Source organism: Poecilia reticulata, chromosome 22 (assembly GCF_904066995.2).
Source record: "Poecilia reticulata chromosome 22, P_reticulata-male-v2, whole genome shotgun sequence".
Taxonomy (NCBI): Eukaryota; Metazoa; Chordata; class Actinopteri; order Cyprinodontiformes; family Poeciliidae; genus Poecilia; species Poecilia reticulata.
In genome coordinates this window covers 5,203,432-5,216,828 of record NC_088851.1, presented here as the reverse complement: position 1 = coordinate 5,216,828, position 13,397 = coordinate 5,203,432, and the positions used below count along the sequence as shown (strand labels likewise).

The following is a 13,397-nucleotide window of genomic DNA, read 5'->3' as shown; positions in this document are numbered from 1 at the left end:
TTTCTCTCTTTAATCCTCTTCATTTCTGCCCTCTCTCGTCGCAGAACACACAGCAAACACTTCGCCCAAGTCGTCCTCTCTCAGATGCGAGTTTGGCGACGAGGCCGGCGAAATCACCATCGCAGTGCCTCCCCCGATCGTTTGTGTAAACGGAAGCCATGTGTCCAAAGTCCAGGCCCAGGATCGAGGCTCAGGAAAACCATCAGGTTCTTTAGGGCCGGGACTGCTGTTGCAGCGGTCCGTGGCCCACTCCGTTTCCCTGCAGAACCTCAGCACGCGGCCCACCGCCGACCTGCCCAAGGGCCCCGCGGGGGACGGCCGGCGTTGGTCCTTCGACAGGGCCGGCGAGGAGGAGAGGGCGGCCATCGTGGCGGCCCTGGGGCAAAGCGGGGCCGGAGAGGAGGAGCGGCCGGCACCGGCAACACTGCCAGACGCCTCCCAGGCGGAGCTGGAGAGTCAGGTGAAAAAGCAGAGGAGGAACTTGTTCTCACATGGGCGGAGTGAGTCTGCGGGGAAGGGCCAGTCCAAGGGCGAGTCGGAGCAAAGCGCTGCCGCCACCGAGGAGAAACACAGAGCGTGGTTCGGATCCAAGGACTCACACAACAAACCCAGGTGAGACACGCAGCCGACACATCAGAACGTCTTCAGCTTCAAAAAATAAACTCATGTGGAATTCTGGTTTTTGGATGTAATGAGTTTTTAAATTTAGGTCAACAACTTTTGGCTTTAACAAAAAAAAAACAAAAAAAAACTGATTCATTCTCCTACATATTACAAAAAAAACAACAGTTGCTAATGTGAGAGATGAATGTTTCATTTTGTGGCGGCTGAAATTAAAACAACTCAAGTCTTAAACAAGTCATTAAAATAGAAAAATTAGAAGTTAGAACACGTATATCGAAGCTGCATACTTATTTTTAATAAACTGATTTACTCCTCTAACCTGTAACTTTACCTCTACTTTAATGTGACTCGTTCTTCCAAACCTGCAAGAAAACCCACATAAACTTTAGTTTGTTTGCTTTCATACTAAACAAGTTGATCGGTGCGTTCAGTGGCCTTTTGACAGAGCAGGACTTGTCAGACCTGTTTTCTCTGTGTCGGATTAATTACCTGATCTGCTGAATGCAGACACCTACATTCCTAACCCTGTGGAAGAATGCTGAACCTGTTCTCCGACCAGCTGGAGTAGGCTTTCAACGCCACTCTGCTTTGTGGTTTTGCTATATTTAGTGCGAGGGAAAGTGTGAACACCACTTTTTATCCGTTTTAAGTATCTACGTGGGATTTTTCGTGACGGGTTGATGGAAAGAAGAGCATAACTGTGAAGTGGAAGGAAAACGATGCATGGAGTTTGAAGTATTTGACAAACTAGCATCTGAAATGTGTGGAGTGCAACTGTATCTCATTTACTCTGAGAAAGCTAAATATAACTGAACACAAGCAGCTTCTTTCATCTCTGTCTATAAAGAAACTAAAGGCTGCTTCATTTTTTTATTGTTGTAAATGTTTAAAATTTTTGAATCACTTTGTGATCTAAACTCAACTTAATTCAGTTTTAATAACTTTATTTGTCAGTGAGGGGGAATTTAAAGGGTTATGAGTAGTACAAATGGACTCAAAAGTGATGATTCATACGTCTGTGAAAGGTTTTATAGAAATAAAACTTTACTCACTTTACTTACTAGCTTATGCACAAAAGGTGGTGGTGGCAGCATCATGCTGTGGGCATGGTTTTCTTCTGCAGTGACAGGGAAGCTGCCCACAGTTGAGTTGAAGATGGGGGAAGCTTAAAATGGACCAATCCTGAGGTGGGGAAAGCACTCCACACATTTCAGATTTATTATTTACAGCAGAGTTAATGAGCCATTCGCCAATCTCCTGCTGCTTTGTGTTGCTCTCTCACATTAAATCCCAGTGACATACATCACTGTGTAAATGTTTTCCCCAGATAGAAGTGGGACAAACACCTGATGCGAAAACAAAATGAGTGCAGCGCTCCGTTCCAGCATTACAGATGAGCCTCCGGCTCTGAACACGTCCCTGCTGCTCCAAGTCTCTGGTTACAGGAGAAGTCTGCAATGCAGATGGAGGAGTGGAGCTGCTTTTATAACGCTAACCGTGTGTGGAGCATAACGCCGTAACGGAATAAACGGTCCGTTTCTTTGGAAACGTGATCTGGAGATATCGCTGCTCTCGTTTTTATCCCGGTGCGTGTGTGCAGGTCGGTCACTCGTGTGTGAGCAGCCAGAAAAAGGCCCGAGATGTGAACCTTTCCGCCGGTCACACTGTTAAGTGGGTCGTTTTATCATTTGTGGCGTTTTTGTGCCACCCTAATGTGATAAAATGCATCCACACCGAAGCTTTTCATTCTTTCTGTTAGTCTTTTATTCAGATAACTCTCATCTAACCCTTGAAAAACTTCATACCCGCTCACTTTTTTTGCTCCGTTTTGTCATGCTACAACCTCAAGCTTTAATAAAAGGAACAGATTGAAAAGTTAAACATGAGCTGGAGTCCAACATATTTATGCCTTTATGATGTGTTTTTTACTCACTGTGAATTTAACAGCGATGCAAACTGTTTTGTAGCTGAACACATTTTTGCAATTACTTTGTGAGGTTTAGGATGAAGGAAAAAAAAAAACATTTAGTTTACAAGCTGATCTTATTCCATAAGCCTCTTGTGTCTGCTGCTAATCGACTGCGCCGTCCTGTTTGCTTTTGCGCTTCTGCTGCTGCTAAAATGTAAAGAAGAGATTATTTTCTTGTAAAAACATTTGTAAAAAAATTAAAAATTCTCCTGTGTTTAATGGCAGCTGCCATTTATTTTTGTTGAAAAATATACCTGATAAATCAGCTTTATGCATGACTGCTGAGCAACAAGTGACAGATGGCTAATGATAACAGCTAGCCAAAAATAATAATCATGTAGCGTTTGTTGGTTAAAAAGCTAAAAGCTTTTCATATGTTTACTATAAAGAGTAATGTTTTGCTCCGACGTTTTAGTTGGTGGTTTTATATTCATAAAAAGAAACTATCAAAGTTGTAGGTTTTCATTAATCATTATTTGATCAAATGTGATTTTATTTTTCTTTCTATAAGCAATATATGTTGCAAACAACTCTGTAAAAACAAATGAATGTGTAGAGGCATACCATGCAGAATTTCAACTATGATTTTACACATGACTTTTTCTCTGCTTTGCTGCCACCTAATGCTGCATTCAATGAACCAAAAACTGAAGAATTTCTTAAAATGGGGATAAATAATTTTTTTTTTAAATAAGCGTTTTTTATGTCTCAGCCATTCTAGGACTTTCAGAGGTTAACAGTGTTGGCATGAAACACAGATTGTTTTCTCTGGTTTCATTTACACTGTAAATAAGAATATTGATGTGGCTCAGAGGTCATGAAGTTCACTGTCCGTGGTGCAGAAATTATTTTATCTTTATGGCCTTTTTTGTTAGCTGTAATATTTTAAGTGTTTGTAAAAAGTATTCACACCCTTGATTAATTTTACATTTTATTTTCTTACAACTAGAAACTTTTGTGAAATCTATTGGGATGTCATGTGACGTAATCTAATACAATGTAGGGGAAAAAAAACCCGTGAGAGATGTTGGTTTTAAAAATTTTAACAACTTAAAATCTGACTAGTGTGGCCTGCATTTATATTTTGGCCTCATTGTGGCAATACTTTATAAAACCACCTTTTACTAAAATAACACCAAGTCTTTTTGAATATGTCTCTGTTTTAGAGACGATTCGAGCTCAGTCGCATTCTGTAAACTCGACTACCAACTACTGCCACAAATCATCAATTCAATTTGAGTCTGAACTTTGACTGGACCATTATAGCACATAAAAACACCTTGATGACCATGTAATTGAAACTGTGGTCTTATATTTGGGGTCTTGAGTCTCCAGAGTGGAGAAATGTGGTGATGGGAAAAGGTTTGCTTCTTTAGTTTTTTATTAATTCCACTTATTACTAAGAAGGGCACAAATATTTTAATAAAATAAGAATAGAAATGTTTTAATTATTTTGAGAGGTTCCCGTTTCCTGACAGTTCACATGGATGACCATGTCGATTGCTTTTATGACATAATCCTGATTATTCACAACTGCTTTCTTACTTTTTTCTTCTTGATGTAGTTTGTCACTTTAATAAACCACTGAGGCCTTCACAGAACAACTGGATGTGCTGTATACTAAGACTAAATGGCACAAAGGTGGACTATTTTTACTCTATTTACAAGTTAATTTTAGATTTTAATCATTTTTTGTGTGAAAACTGTCATTTTCATTTCACTTAATCTCTAACTAGATTATATTAGCCTGTCTGATAAAATCCCAATGAAAAGTGTTTAGAGTTTCTGGTTGGGGCATGAAATGGTTCAAAGGTTAAGAGTAGCTTTTAAGGAGCTCTACAATGTGTCCACTTCTGTAATTTTCTTTTTTAGAGAAACATTTTACATCGTCCACTAAGTTTCTATTGTCTTTGAATGTGGCACTATGGCAACATGCGTTGTTTTTTTTTTTATGAAATCGATTTCAGAACAAACCATCAGATCTAAGGTAAACCAGTGAAATAACATCTTTTATCCTCTAATAAACAATCTGGTTTTTGCCAATGAGACAGATTCTGCATAGTATGCCTTTAAAATGTGACTTGAGCCAAATGCTTTTTGCAAGCTTACGTTGAGCAATGTGAACAAGCCTGACTAATTGAGAGGACTGTGTGTCCTTCTTTTCACAGCCTGGTGGTCTCCACTAAGTTAGAGCCAAGCACTGACCCCCACCCACCACCTCTTCCACTTAGTCACCACCCCCCGGGTGTCCCCGTTGATCCTACCTCTTTGGTTTCCGCACTGCACCACACTAACCCCTTTTCCCGTTCACAGACCGCACCGCCTCGCATATCCCAGTGCAACCCTTTCTATTCCCGCTTACAGCACAACCCCTTCTTTACAGATATGTTAACTAACCAGACACTGAAGTCACCGTTGCCTCCTTTGCCTTATCTTTCCAGCTCCCGGCCCCCCATAACAAACCTCTTTCCACAGTCAAGTAATCCTGACTTGATGCAAGATGTCCCGACAGTAGAGGACGCGGCTGATGCCAAAGACCAACCTGTTGAGAGACCTCTCCCTCCAGTTACCTTAGCAAATAAAGAACCTTTAATCAAGAAGTTGTCAAACCCCTTTCTGTCTGCTGAGGAGCGTAACGTGGACTCGGAGTGGGACGAGTCATTTGCAGCGTTTGCAGCTGGCAGACTGCAGTCTCCCGAAGAGCTCACCATGCAAAGCAGAACACAACAAAACACAGTCGATGACCATCCACTGGAACATGGCCGCAGTAAAGGTGATTTACAAACAGTCCCGGATGCAAACGAGCAAACGAGTGTTAATGACGTTCTCTATGATCAGCCTGGGGGCAGATTTTTATCCAGTGAACTTTCAGTTCCTATCCAGATGAGGAACAACAACGCACTTCACTTCGACGCCTTTCCGCAATTCCTTGAAACGATCCCAGAGCATAGAAGCTTTGACAGCGATGACTCGACGTTAAACACTCCTACTAACTCCCCTGAACCGACTGACTTTATTGTGACCGAACGGGACAGCAACACTACTAATGATTTTACGCACACTAATATCAATACTGCTCCCTTTCACACCTCATCTGCACAACTCAACAACAACAGCAGCAGCTCTCCAGACCCCAGCTCGTCGGGCCTCGGCAGTTCGACTGAAGAAGACGGGCTCTCCTGTTTTTCATCTCAATCTGAGAAATTCTCTGTGTCGTCCTCCGAGGAAGCGGAAAGCACCGTCCTTCGCTTCAAGAATTCCTCCGACTCGACTGCTGTAAAAACCATAAAGACCTCAGAGTCTGGAGACGGCACCGCTGACAAGTCCGTTGATCAGTTTTTAATTGATGATTCACATAAAACTGTCAATCAGCCACAGGATAGTCATGTTGAAATGGCTGGTTGGAACTTTTTAGAGGACTTGTTTCAGCCTCTTTCTCTAACGACGTCGGAAAAGGAAACAGAAAGTGAACCTGGAGGTAGTCAAACACCTAAAACTCCTGATCTGAACCCTGATCTGTTGCAGTCACTACAGCCGATGTCTGTTGTGTCTCACCAATCAAGCAAAGATCATGAAGAAGAAAGCAAAGATTGCGCTGTCGATCCTTCGGAGGATTTCAACACTCGTTCTAAGAACAGTGCCACAGAAGAATTGATGCCTGCTACTTCAGACGATGAATTCTCTTCCACACTACCACCGGTACCTGTCATAACCTCTTCCCCCGAGGTCAAGCAGGATTTGTTGGATGTGACCAATGGCAATACTGGTTCAGAGGAGCAGAAAGTTCGCCCTTATTCTCATGTGGAATTTGGGATTTTTGATGAATACCTCAATGTCAGTCACCTTGCAAGCAGTCCTGGCCAGGACTTTGACAGCGCTTGGTTGAACATACAGACTCCTGAACAGAGTAGCAACACTTCACGCCATAGCCATTATTTCAGTGCTGACTCGCAGGACTACCTAACCTGTGATTCTCACTCATTTTCCAACGGGTCAGAGCTGAATGAAACGCTATTCTCGGCTAACTCAACTCTCCGTGGTGAGATGAGCGACGTTCAGGCCGCCCCTGATGATCTTTTGACAATGGGTCATACAAATCTATTCCAGTCATCAAACCTTGAGGTCAACCACAATGAAATATTTGGAGACTTCCTCCAGGGGGATCAAGGCATCTTGGTAAACCTGGAGACAAGCCTCACAGGGGGCGATGGATTACAGGTTCTGCCTGCTCCACGGTCAGATAACAGCTCTACTCCAAAGATCCACAGTGACATAGGGGAGGGAAATCAGGACGACATCTTCTTACAGTCTCCGCAGGGGCAGCATGCCGCGCTGCAGCGCTCTCTTTCCGAGGGCATGCTAGCGCCTGCCTTTGACCAACTTCTCCCATCCTCTTTCGGGAGCGATCCCTGCGCAATACAGGAATCCTCCTTCGCTCAGCTTGACCCTGTCTTCCCTTTCCCTAATACATTTGCTCCTTCTCTAATTCCTGAAAGCAATAGCTTCCATGTAGCGTTCTCTGCCCTCTCTCCCCTCGCAACCATTTCGGCGACAGAGCCAACTGGCTCAGAGCCCGGCGCCACGCCAGAGCCAGACGCGACCGAGTGGCGGCAAGCGGCCGATCAGCCGAGCAGGTGAGGTCGCACGTGCTCAGTGCTGGGTGAAAAGGTGGAAAAGGGATTTCTTCCTTGTCTTCTCGTATTTCCTCCTCTGCTTCTGCCTTGCTTCTTTCCTGTGCCGACTCTCGGGGGGTCTCCTTCTTCTTCTTTGTGGTGTGATCCTCCGTGTTTTGTCGCATTTGTTGAAACGCGTAGACTTCCACTGGTGTTAACAGGACTCTTCTGCAGGTTTCGTCTGCGTGTTCTGTGGTAACAGGAGAGGGGGAAACTAAAGCCTCGGGCCAATTAGCAGTTATTATTTTACCTTCATGCCTACCACGCTTATTCTCCGTCCCAACACACACACACACACACACACATATGCAGAACACCCCCCTCTCCTCGGGGACAGCCAGTGTTCTCACACAGCCAATACATCAACCAGAAATCAAGCTTTTTACATGAGGAAAAAGGTGTTGTTTTGTCATTTCCTTTTCAGCTTGGGGTAATAACACTCTTAACACAATTCTTCTTCATGATTACACCTATGCATACAATTACATCCTTCATTTCAGGATTCATTTTCACCACTTTTACACCTGTTTACCCTACGTCGAACTTAATCAGAATGAAGTACAATGTTGGTTTGGATTCCTTAATGTCTGGTGTCATATTGGAGGGCAAAAAAAAAAGAATTAAACTGGGCTTTAATAAGGATTAATCTTGCATCGATTGCACTAAAGACCGTCAGATAGTGATGGTTTGCTGCATGTAGGTCATTGACACAGGAAACTGTCTTCCTGTGCTTTTATGAAGACATTGTCTAATATGTTTCTTCATACCATGATATAGGAGAGCCGGTATGTGTTTGTTTGTGCTCAGAAAGGAAGCCACAGTTTCCAAACACTGCCATTGTTTCCAGAGGAAGATATTGTTCCAAAGGAAGTTATGTACATTTCACAATAAAATCTAAGATTAAAGTTTCTTTTCTTTCACCTGTTGTTAGAAATATAAGACCTCCACTATGACCACCAGAGTTGTAGCTGGGCAGCTGATAGGGCAGTAGGTTGGGTGTCGGGTCGGTGTTGGAACAATGCGAATGGCTCACTGTGTGTTTGGTTTTTTTTGTTGTTGTTGTTGAAGCCCCCACCCAGTGAAGCCACTGACCACTGCCATGCTGGCTGAGGAGAAGCGGTCAGTGCTGGCCACTGGCCTGGAGAAGCTCAAGTCCACCATCCATCCGGGGAGGAGCAGCCAGATCGAGCAGGAGGCAGACAGGAAGAAGGTAGAAAAAAAATGAATAAGTGGCCATTATCCAATGTGGTTGATGGCCTTGAAAATTTGGATTTATTTTCATTTACTGCTGCTGCAACAATCAATACAAACCTTGACAAAGTATTTACTAGAGGTGCACCGATTGCAGTTCTTCAAAACGCCTGGCCTACCAATTCCGATTTTGGTAGATACCGATTTTTCTTTTTGTGTGAAATGTTGCTAAATATTGGGACAAAGTCGCTAAGTTGGCAACAGTGGGGTGACTATTGTCCTGACCATACCTGGTGGGCGTATCTGTCAGTCAGTCCTCTGACAGAGCAAAAGTGGCTAATTTTAACGAACTTAGTAGAGGTCGGTAAAATGGGTGGATCAGATCAGTTTCTCATGTAACTGATCAGCCAGTCTCATAAAAACTAAGAAAACCGGGTTGATTTCTTGGCTGTCCAATTTATAGGTTCAGCGCTACTGTTCATAACCCGTCAGCTTTTGTCACATTTAAACACTAACATTTTCTTTTTTCATATAAGTATCAGCCGAACTCCCAAAATCAGGTCGATTTCTTGGCCTGCCGAGTTATCGGTGCATCTCTGTTATCCACATCCCTTCACAATTTGTCTCGTTTAAACTGCAGACTTTATTTTATATGATAGCCCAACGCAAAGTAGCTCATGTACATAAAATGGAATAAAAATAGTACTTGGTTCTCTTTTCTTTTCCGATTTAATTCTGAACTATTCATCTAAACCTGAGCTCCTTTTTTTTGCCTCGGTTATTCATTTTTAGGTCAGTTTAAAAAGCGACCCCACTCTGTGTCTGTCTGTCCTCAGTCTCTGACGGAAGGAGCGGGCTCATACTACCACCTGACCCACAGCGAGCTGGTGGCCCTGCTGGTGCAGCGCGAGGCCGAGCTGGAGGGGCAGAGGGCCGAGTTCGAGCGTCAGAAACTGTTGCTGGCCAAGCGGGAGGTGGAGCTGAAGAAGCTGAAGCCTCAGGTCCGAGACCTGGAGGACTACATCGACACTCTGCTGGTGCAAATCATGGAGCAGAAGCCAACGCTGCTACAAGTGCGCCCCAAGTTCAAATGAAAACAGACGGGGGGGAAAAAAAAGATCAACAAATGACTGACCTTCTAGTTCACGTGTTCACTCGAAAACCTCCACAACAGCTCTCTGTTTAGTCACTGCTACGCTGTCCTTTTTGATACAGATATTTAGGCACCCAGAGGTGTCGAGGTGGTGTTTTCTAGCTGGCATGCTTCCCCCTCAGACCCGTCCCCGTTCTGTTTCCTCGGCGGTGGCAGGTTTGTCTCCAGTGGTTCTGAATGTAGCGCGTCCTCAGGTTGTCGTCAGGCTCCAAGAGCCTGGTGGAGGGTTCCAAACCCAGGCGCTGCCAGTCTGGCATCCTGATCCGAATCCTCTTTCGTCACCGCGCTTAGCGCCTCAGTTGTCACAAAATTTTCCTAAAGTGTTTATTTATAAAACAAAAATGTTTCTTTTGTCCAGTTACAAACAAACTTTCAGATCAGCGCAGGGGCATTTTCATGGCTTTCAGACTGATCTCCTCATCTTAAGGGCGGAAGATGTCTGTTTCCTCGTGTGCCTAGAAAGTGCTTGCACATTTCTTATGACGTTTTGACGCTTAAAACTGGAAGGTGTTGCGTTTGTCATGTGGGAGAGAACAGGAGAGAGGATTTCTGACATGAGGCATCAGCAGGTTTTGGGTTTTATTTTCATAAATCGACTGTTTATCCAACTTTTCTATAAGATGGTTGGAATGCACTTGAAGAGAATCCCCCCTCCCCCTGCCTTCACTGCACTCGCACAGCAGCAAATTGTAACTGAGGGATAACGCAGCATGACGGGAAGTCACAGTCACCCTGCAAGTCGAGGCTTGACCGACAAATATGTCAACTACAGGCAAGAATGGAAGGAAGGGAAGAGAAATCGGCCAAATACAGAGCTTTACAGATGCATTCATAAGCCTTGAACTTTTTCTGTTTGTCACGTTGCAAATGCAAACTTTGTTGTGTTGTATGAGAGAACAATGCAAAATACTCCACAACTGTGAGGGGAGAGGAAAATGAAACATGGTTTATGTTTTAATAAGCATAAAAAGTGTGGCATACATTTATTTGTATTGCAGGATTGTAGTTTATTTAGCTTGGCCCTTATCAGCTTTCTTGTTTTTGGTTCAGAGTTAGCTTAATGTCGGAAGCACTAGATTTTATTTACAGGTAACTGAGTTCCGAGGGGCTGAAGTAAATGTGTGCCACACATTGTAGATTTTTAAAAATTTGGGTTACAATTTTAAGAACCATGCATCATTTTCCTTTCCACTCCTCGAGGATGCCTTCCTGTCTGTTAAATCCCAGAGAAATGCAGCGACGTTTGGTGTTGAAATGTGACAAAAATATGATAGTTCTGTATGTCTGAGTGTATTTTCAGAATTCATGCTAAGTAAGTTCATCAGCATAAGAAAAATTGCTTCTTTCGTTTGACTCCCTCATTTTTTTCCAGATGCTGCGAAATTTTGCCTGTTGGCAGCAAATGCTAATACTCGTTTTTCTTCTTCTTCTTTGAAATGTGCAAACCAAATGAGACAGGGTTAGCATTTGACCCTTTCACATCACTGAGAACGGACCTGAATGTTCAAGTGTTCTTAATAAAGCCAACAGGTGAATATAGGTTTCATGTTTCGAACACAGGATAAGTGCTGTTTGTTTTTAGCTAGCTAGCTCCCGTCCCCTCCAACGCTCAGCGTTATAAGCTAACCGATTCAGGTGGCGACAATATCAATATCTTCCGTCTTGCTTCCTCACATGCGTGTGTTGCTGACAGATGAGTTGCCACAAAGGGACCGCATTTTTCAGCGCGTATGCGTATTAAATTGCCAAACGCTGCCTTACTTTTGTTTTTTGAGTTTGTTTTCCTTCGATGTTCATTAGGCTAGCACTTAATTGTATTTTGCGTTCGGGCGGACTCAAAGCCATCCGTTTGCTGAAAGAAAGCTATCGAATCTCTAATTATTGCGCTTTGTGATATCATTTAGCTCAAGAATCAACTGTATGCATACAAATAGAAAATGAGTATTAGCAGCGATTTACTGTGACATGCCAAAAACGACAACAAAAAAACATAAGGAAACAAAATCATTAACATACAGCCTTGAAACTTAACTTATAGAGCAGATTGATACACCATAAAGTATTCTGATATGATTCCACCTCAAACAGCATTCGTAGATGTTCTTGCACTACTTAATCGTCAGAAGAATAACTCTGCTGTACCCGTCTTTGTGATATCGGTATAGTTAGATCGACTTCACGCCGTATTGCACTTTTTCTAATCGCTCTGTGGTTAAGCACTAGGCCTTCCTTCCACACCTTGACGATGATTCGCCATCGAGCTCAAAGCATCAAACATAAAAAAAAAGAAAAAAGAAAAAAAATCACGTATGTCGTCACATCCGTTCAGCTGGGCGGTCGCAATACAAAGAGTGCAGATGACTGTAGAAACATAGAAGAGGTGATTCGGCGCTCGCAGAGAGCGGGAATAGGCATTCTCTCTTTCATGTCTTCCATTTGGCGAGGTTTTTATTTACCTTTTGAATCGACTGTGTTTTGTCCTCGAGTGTGAAGCTGGCAGAATGTGCTCAGTGTAAGACTGGAACGTTTACAATCCGTGATGCAATTCTGTTTCACAAATTTTGTATATTTAATAAAGAGTATTTTGTGTTTCCTGCTCACCGTGTCTTTTGTGGTCATTTCCTTTTGGTGTCGATGGAGTCGGGATCGTTCCTGCTCCACTCACCAGTTTGGAATCACAGGTTGGTCAATGTCACTCTGAATGTGACGTGTATTATTCAGATATATTAGGTATCTAAATTTTTTTGCCACGAGAGCCAAAGTGATCAAATTTAGAAAAATTTTAAACTCTGCATGCACCAATTGTCATTTTTGGGCGGATCACCGATCTTTAAAAAATGCTGACATGGCGAAAACGAGGCCAATTTATCGGCTGACCACTAATTGAAACCTTGTTTTCAGGCAATAAAAATGGAAAAACGCATTTCTTGTCGCATGTATTTTTATCTGTTTGATCATATACTAGAAATGCAAGACTTTTAAATCTACGTCAATCGTAGTAGAAAGAAAACCTGTAAATTGTTGTTGATGCAAAACATACAAAAGTGTCTCGTGATTATCTTATCAAAAGAAAGGCAAACAATCCCCATGTATTTTTGGGTCAGTTTTCATTTTTGGACTAGAAACATTCTTTAGACTGAACAAGAACAGGATGTGGCTCTCCTCTTGCTGTATTTGGCCAAGTTTAATGAATGTAGAGGAGGGAGATGAGTTTATTTACTGTGAAGTTAAAATGTAACCAAAAACACGGTCAATAAAAGAGAAAAAGCTTTTTCTTTTCCCAAAGTGTCCGCTGTGGTCGGGGGGCTAAAAATAGTGACTCAGTCTGCCTCAAATGAGCTCTGGGCCACATTGTGGACACCTTAGTGTTGCATGGAAAATCTATGACGTAAATAATGCAGCATCAACTATATTACATAAGTTTATATAACGTTTTGATTCAGTCTAATTCCTGACATTCACTGATTTATGTCATTTAGTTGAAAAGTCAAAAAGACTTGGATATCTTTTTCCCTGTGAAAAATGATGCAAAACAAAAAAAAAAAACACATACATTTCCCAAAGTAAATGAAATAAAAATGATCTCAAAGAATACTACTCAATGCAATTACTCCTTGGAAAAAACTGCTGAGACTTGCATTTATAATCAAACTTTAATATCATGCAGAATATAACAATTTTCTGGGTTTTTTTGGTTTGTTTTTAAAAGCTTTTGGAGAACATTCGAAGTCTTGCAACTGCCAAAAGTTTACAACTAAATTTGACAGGAAATATACAAGATACAGAT

The 13,397-nt window shown here is 42.4% G+C and overlaps 1 protein-coding gene across 3 annotated transcripts in view; it reads left to right on the top strand.

Moving 5' to 3' along the window:
- Positions 1 to 12,207, top strand: part of rab11fip5a (RAB11 family interacting protein 5a (class I)) — a 34,957-nt gene extending 22,750 nt beyond the window's left edge. The window contains exons 3-6 of one of the 3 annotated variants that reach the window (XM_008398812.3): positions 45 to 612; positions 5,035 to 7,227; positions 8,335 to 8,476; positions 9,294 to 12,207. In XM_008398812.3, coding sequence (XP_008397034.2) covers positions 45 to 612; positions 5,035 to 7,227; positions 8,335 to 8,476; positions 9,294 to 9,551 — 3,161 coding nt within the window. In that variant the 3' untranslated portion in view covers positions 9,552 to 12,207. Of the gene's footprint in view, positions 1 to 44; positions 613 to 4,761; positions 7,228 to 8,334; positions 8,477 to 9,293 lie in introns of all 3 variants that reach the window. The other 2 variants (XM_008398811.3, XM_008398815.3) reach the window with 2 other exon arrangements.
- Positions 12,208 to 13,397: the final 1,190 nt, after the last annotated feature.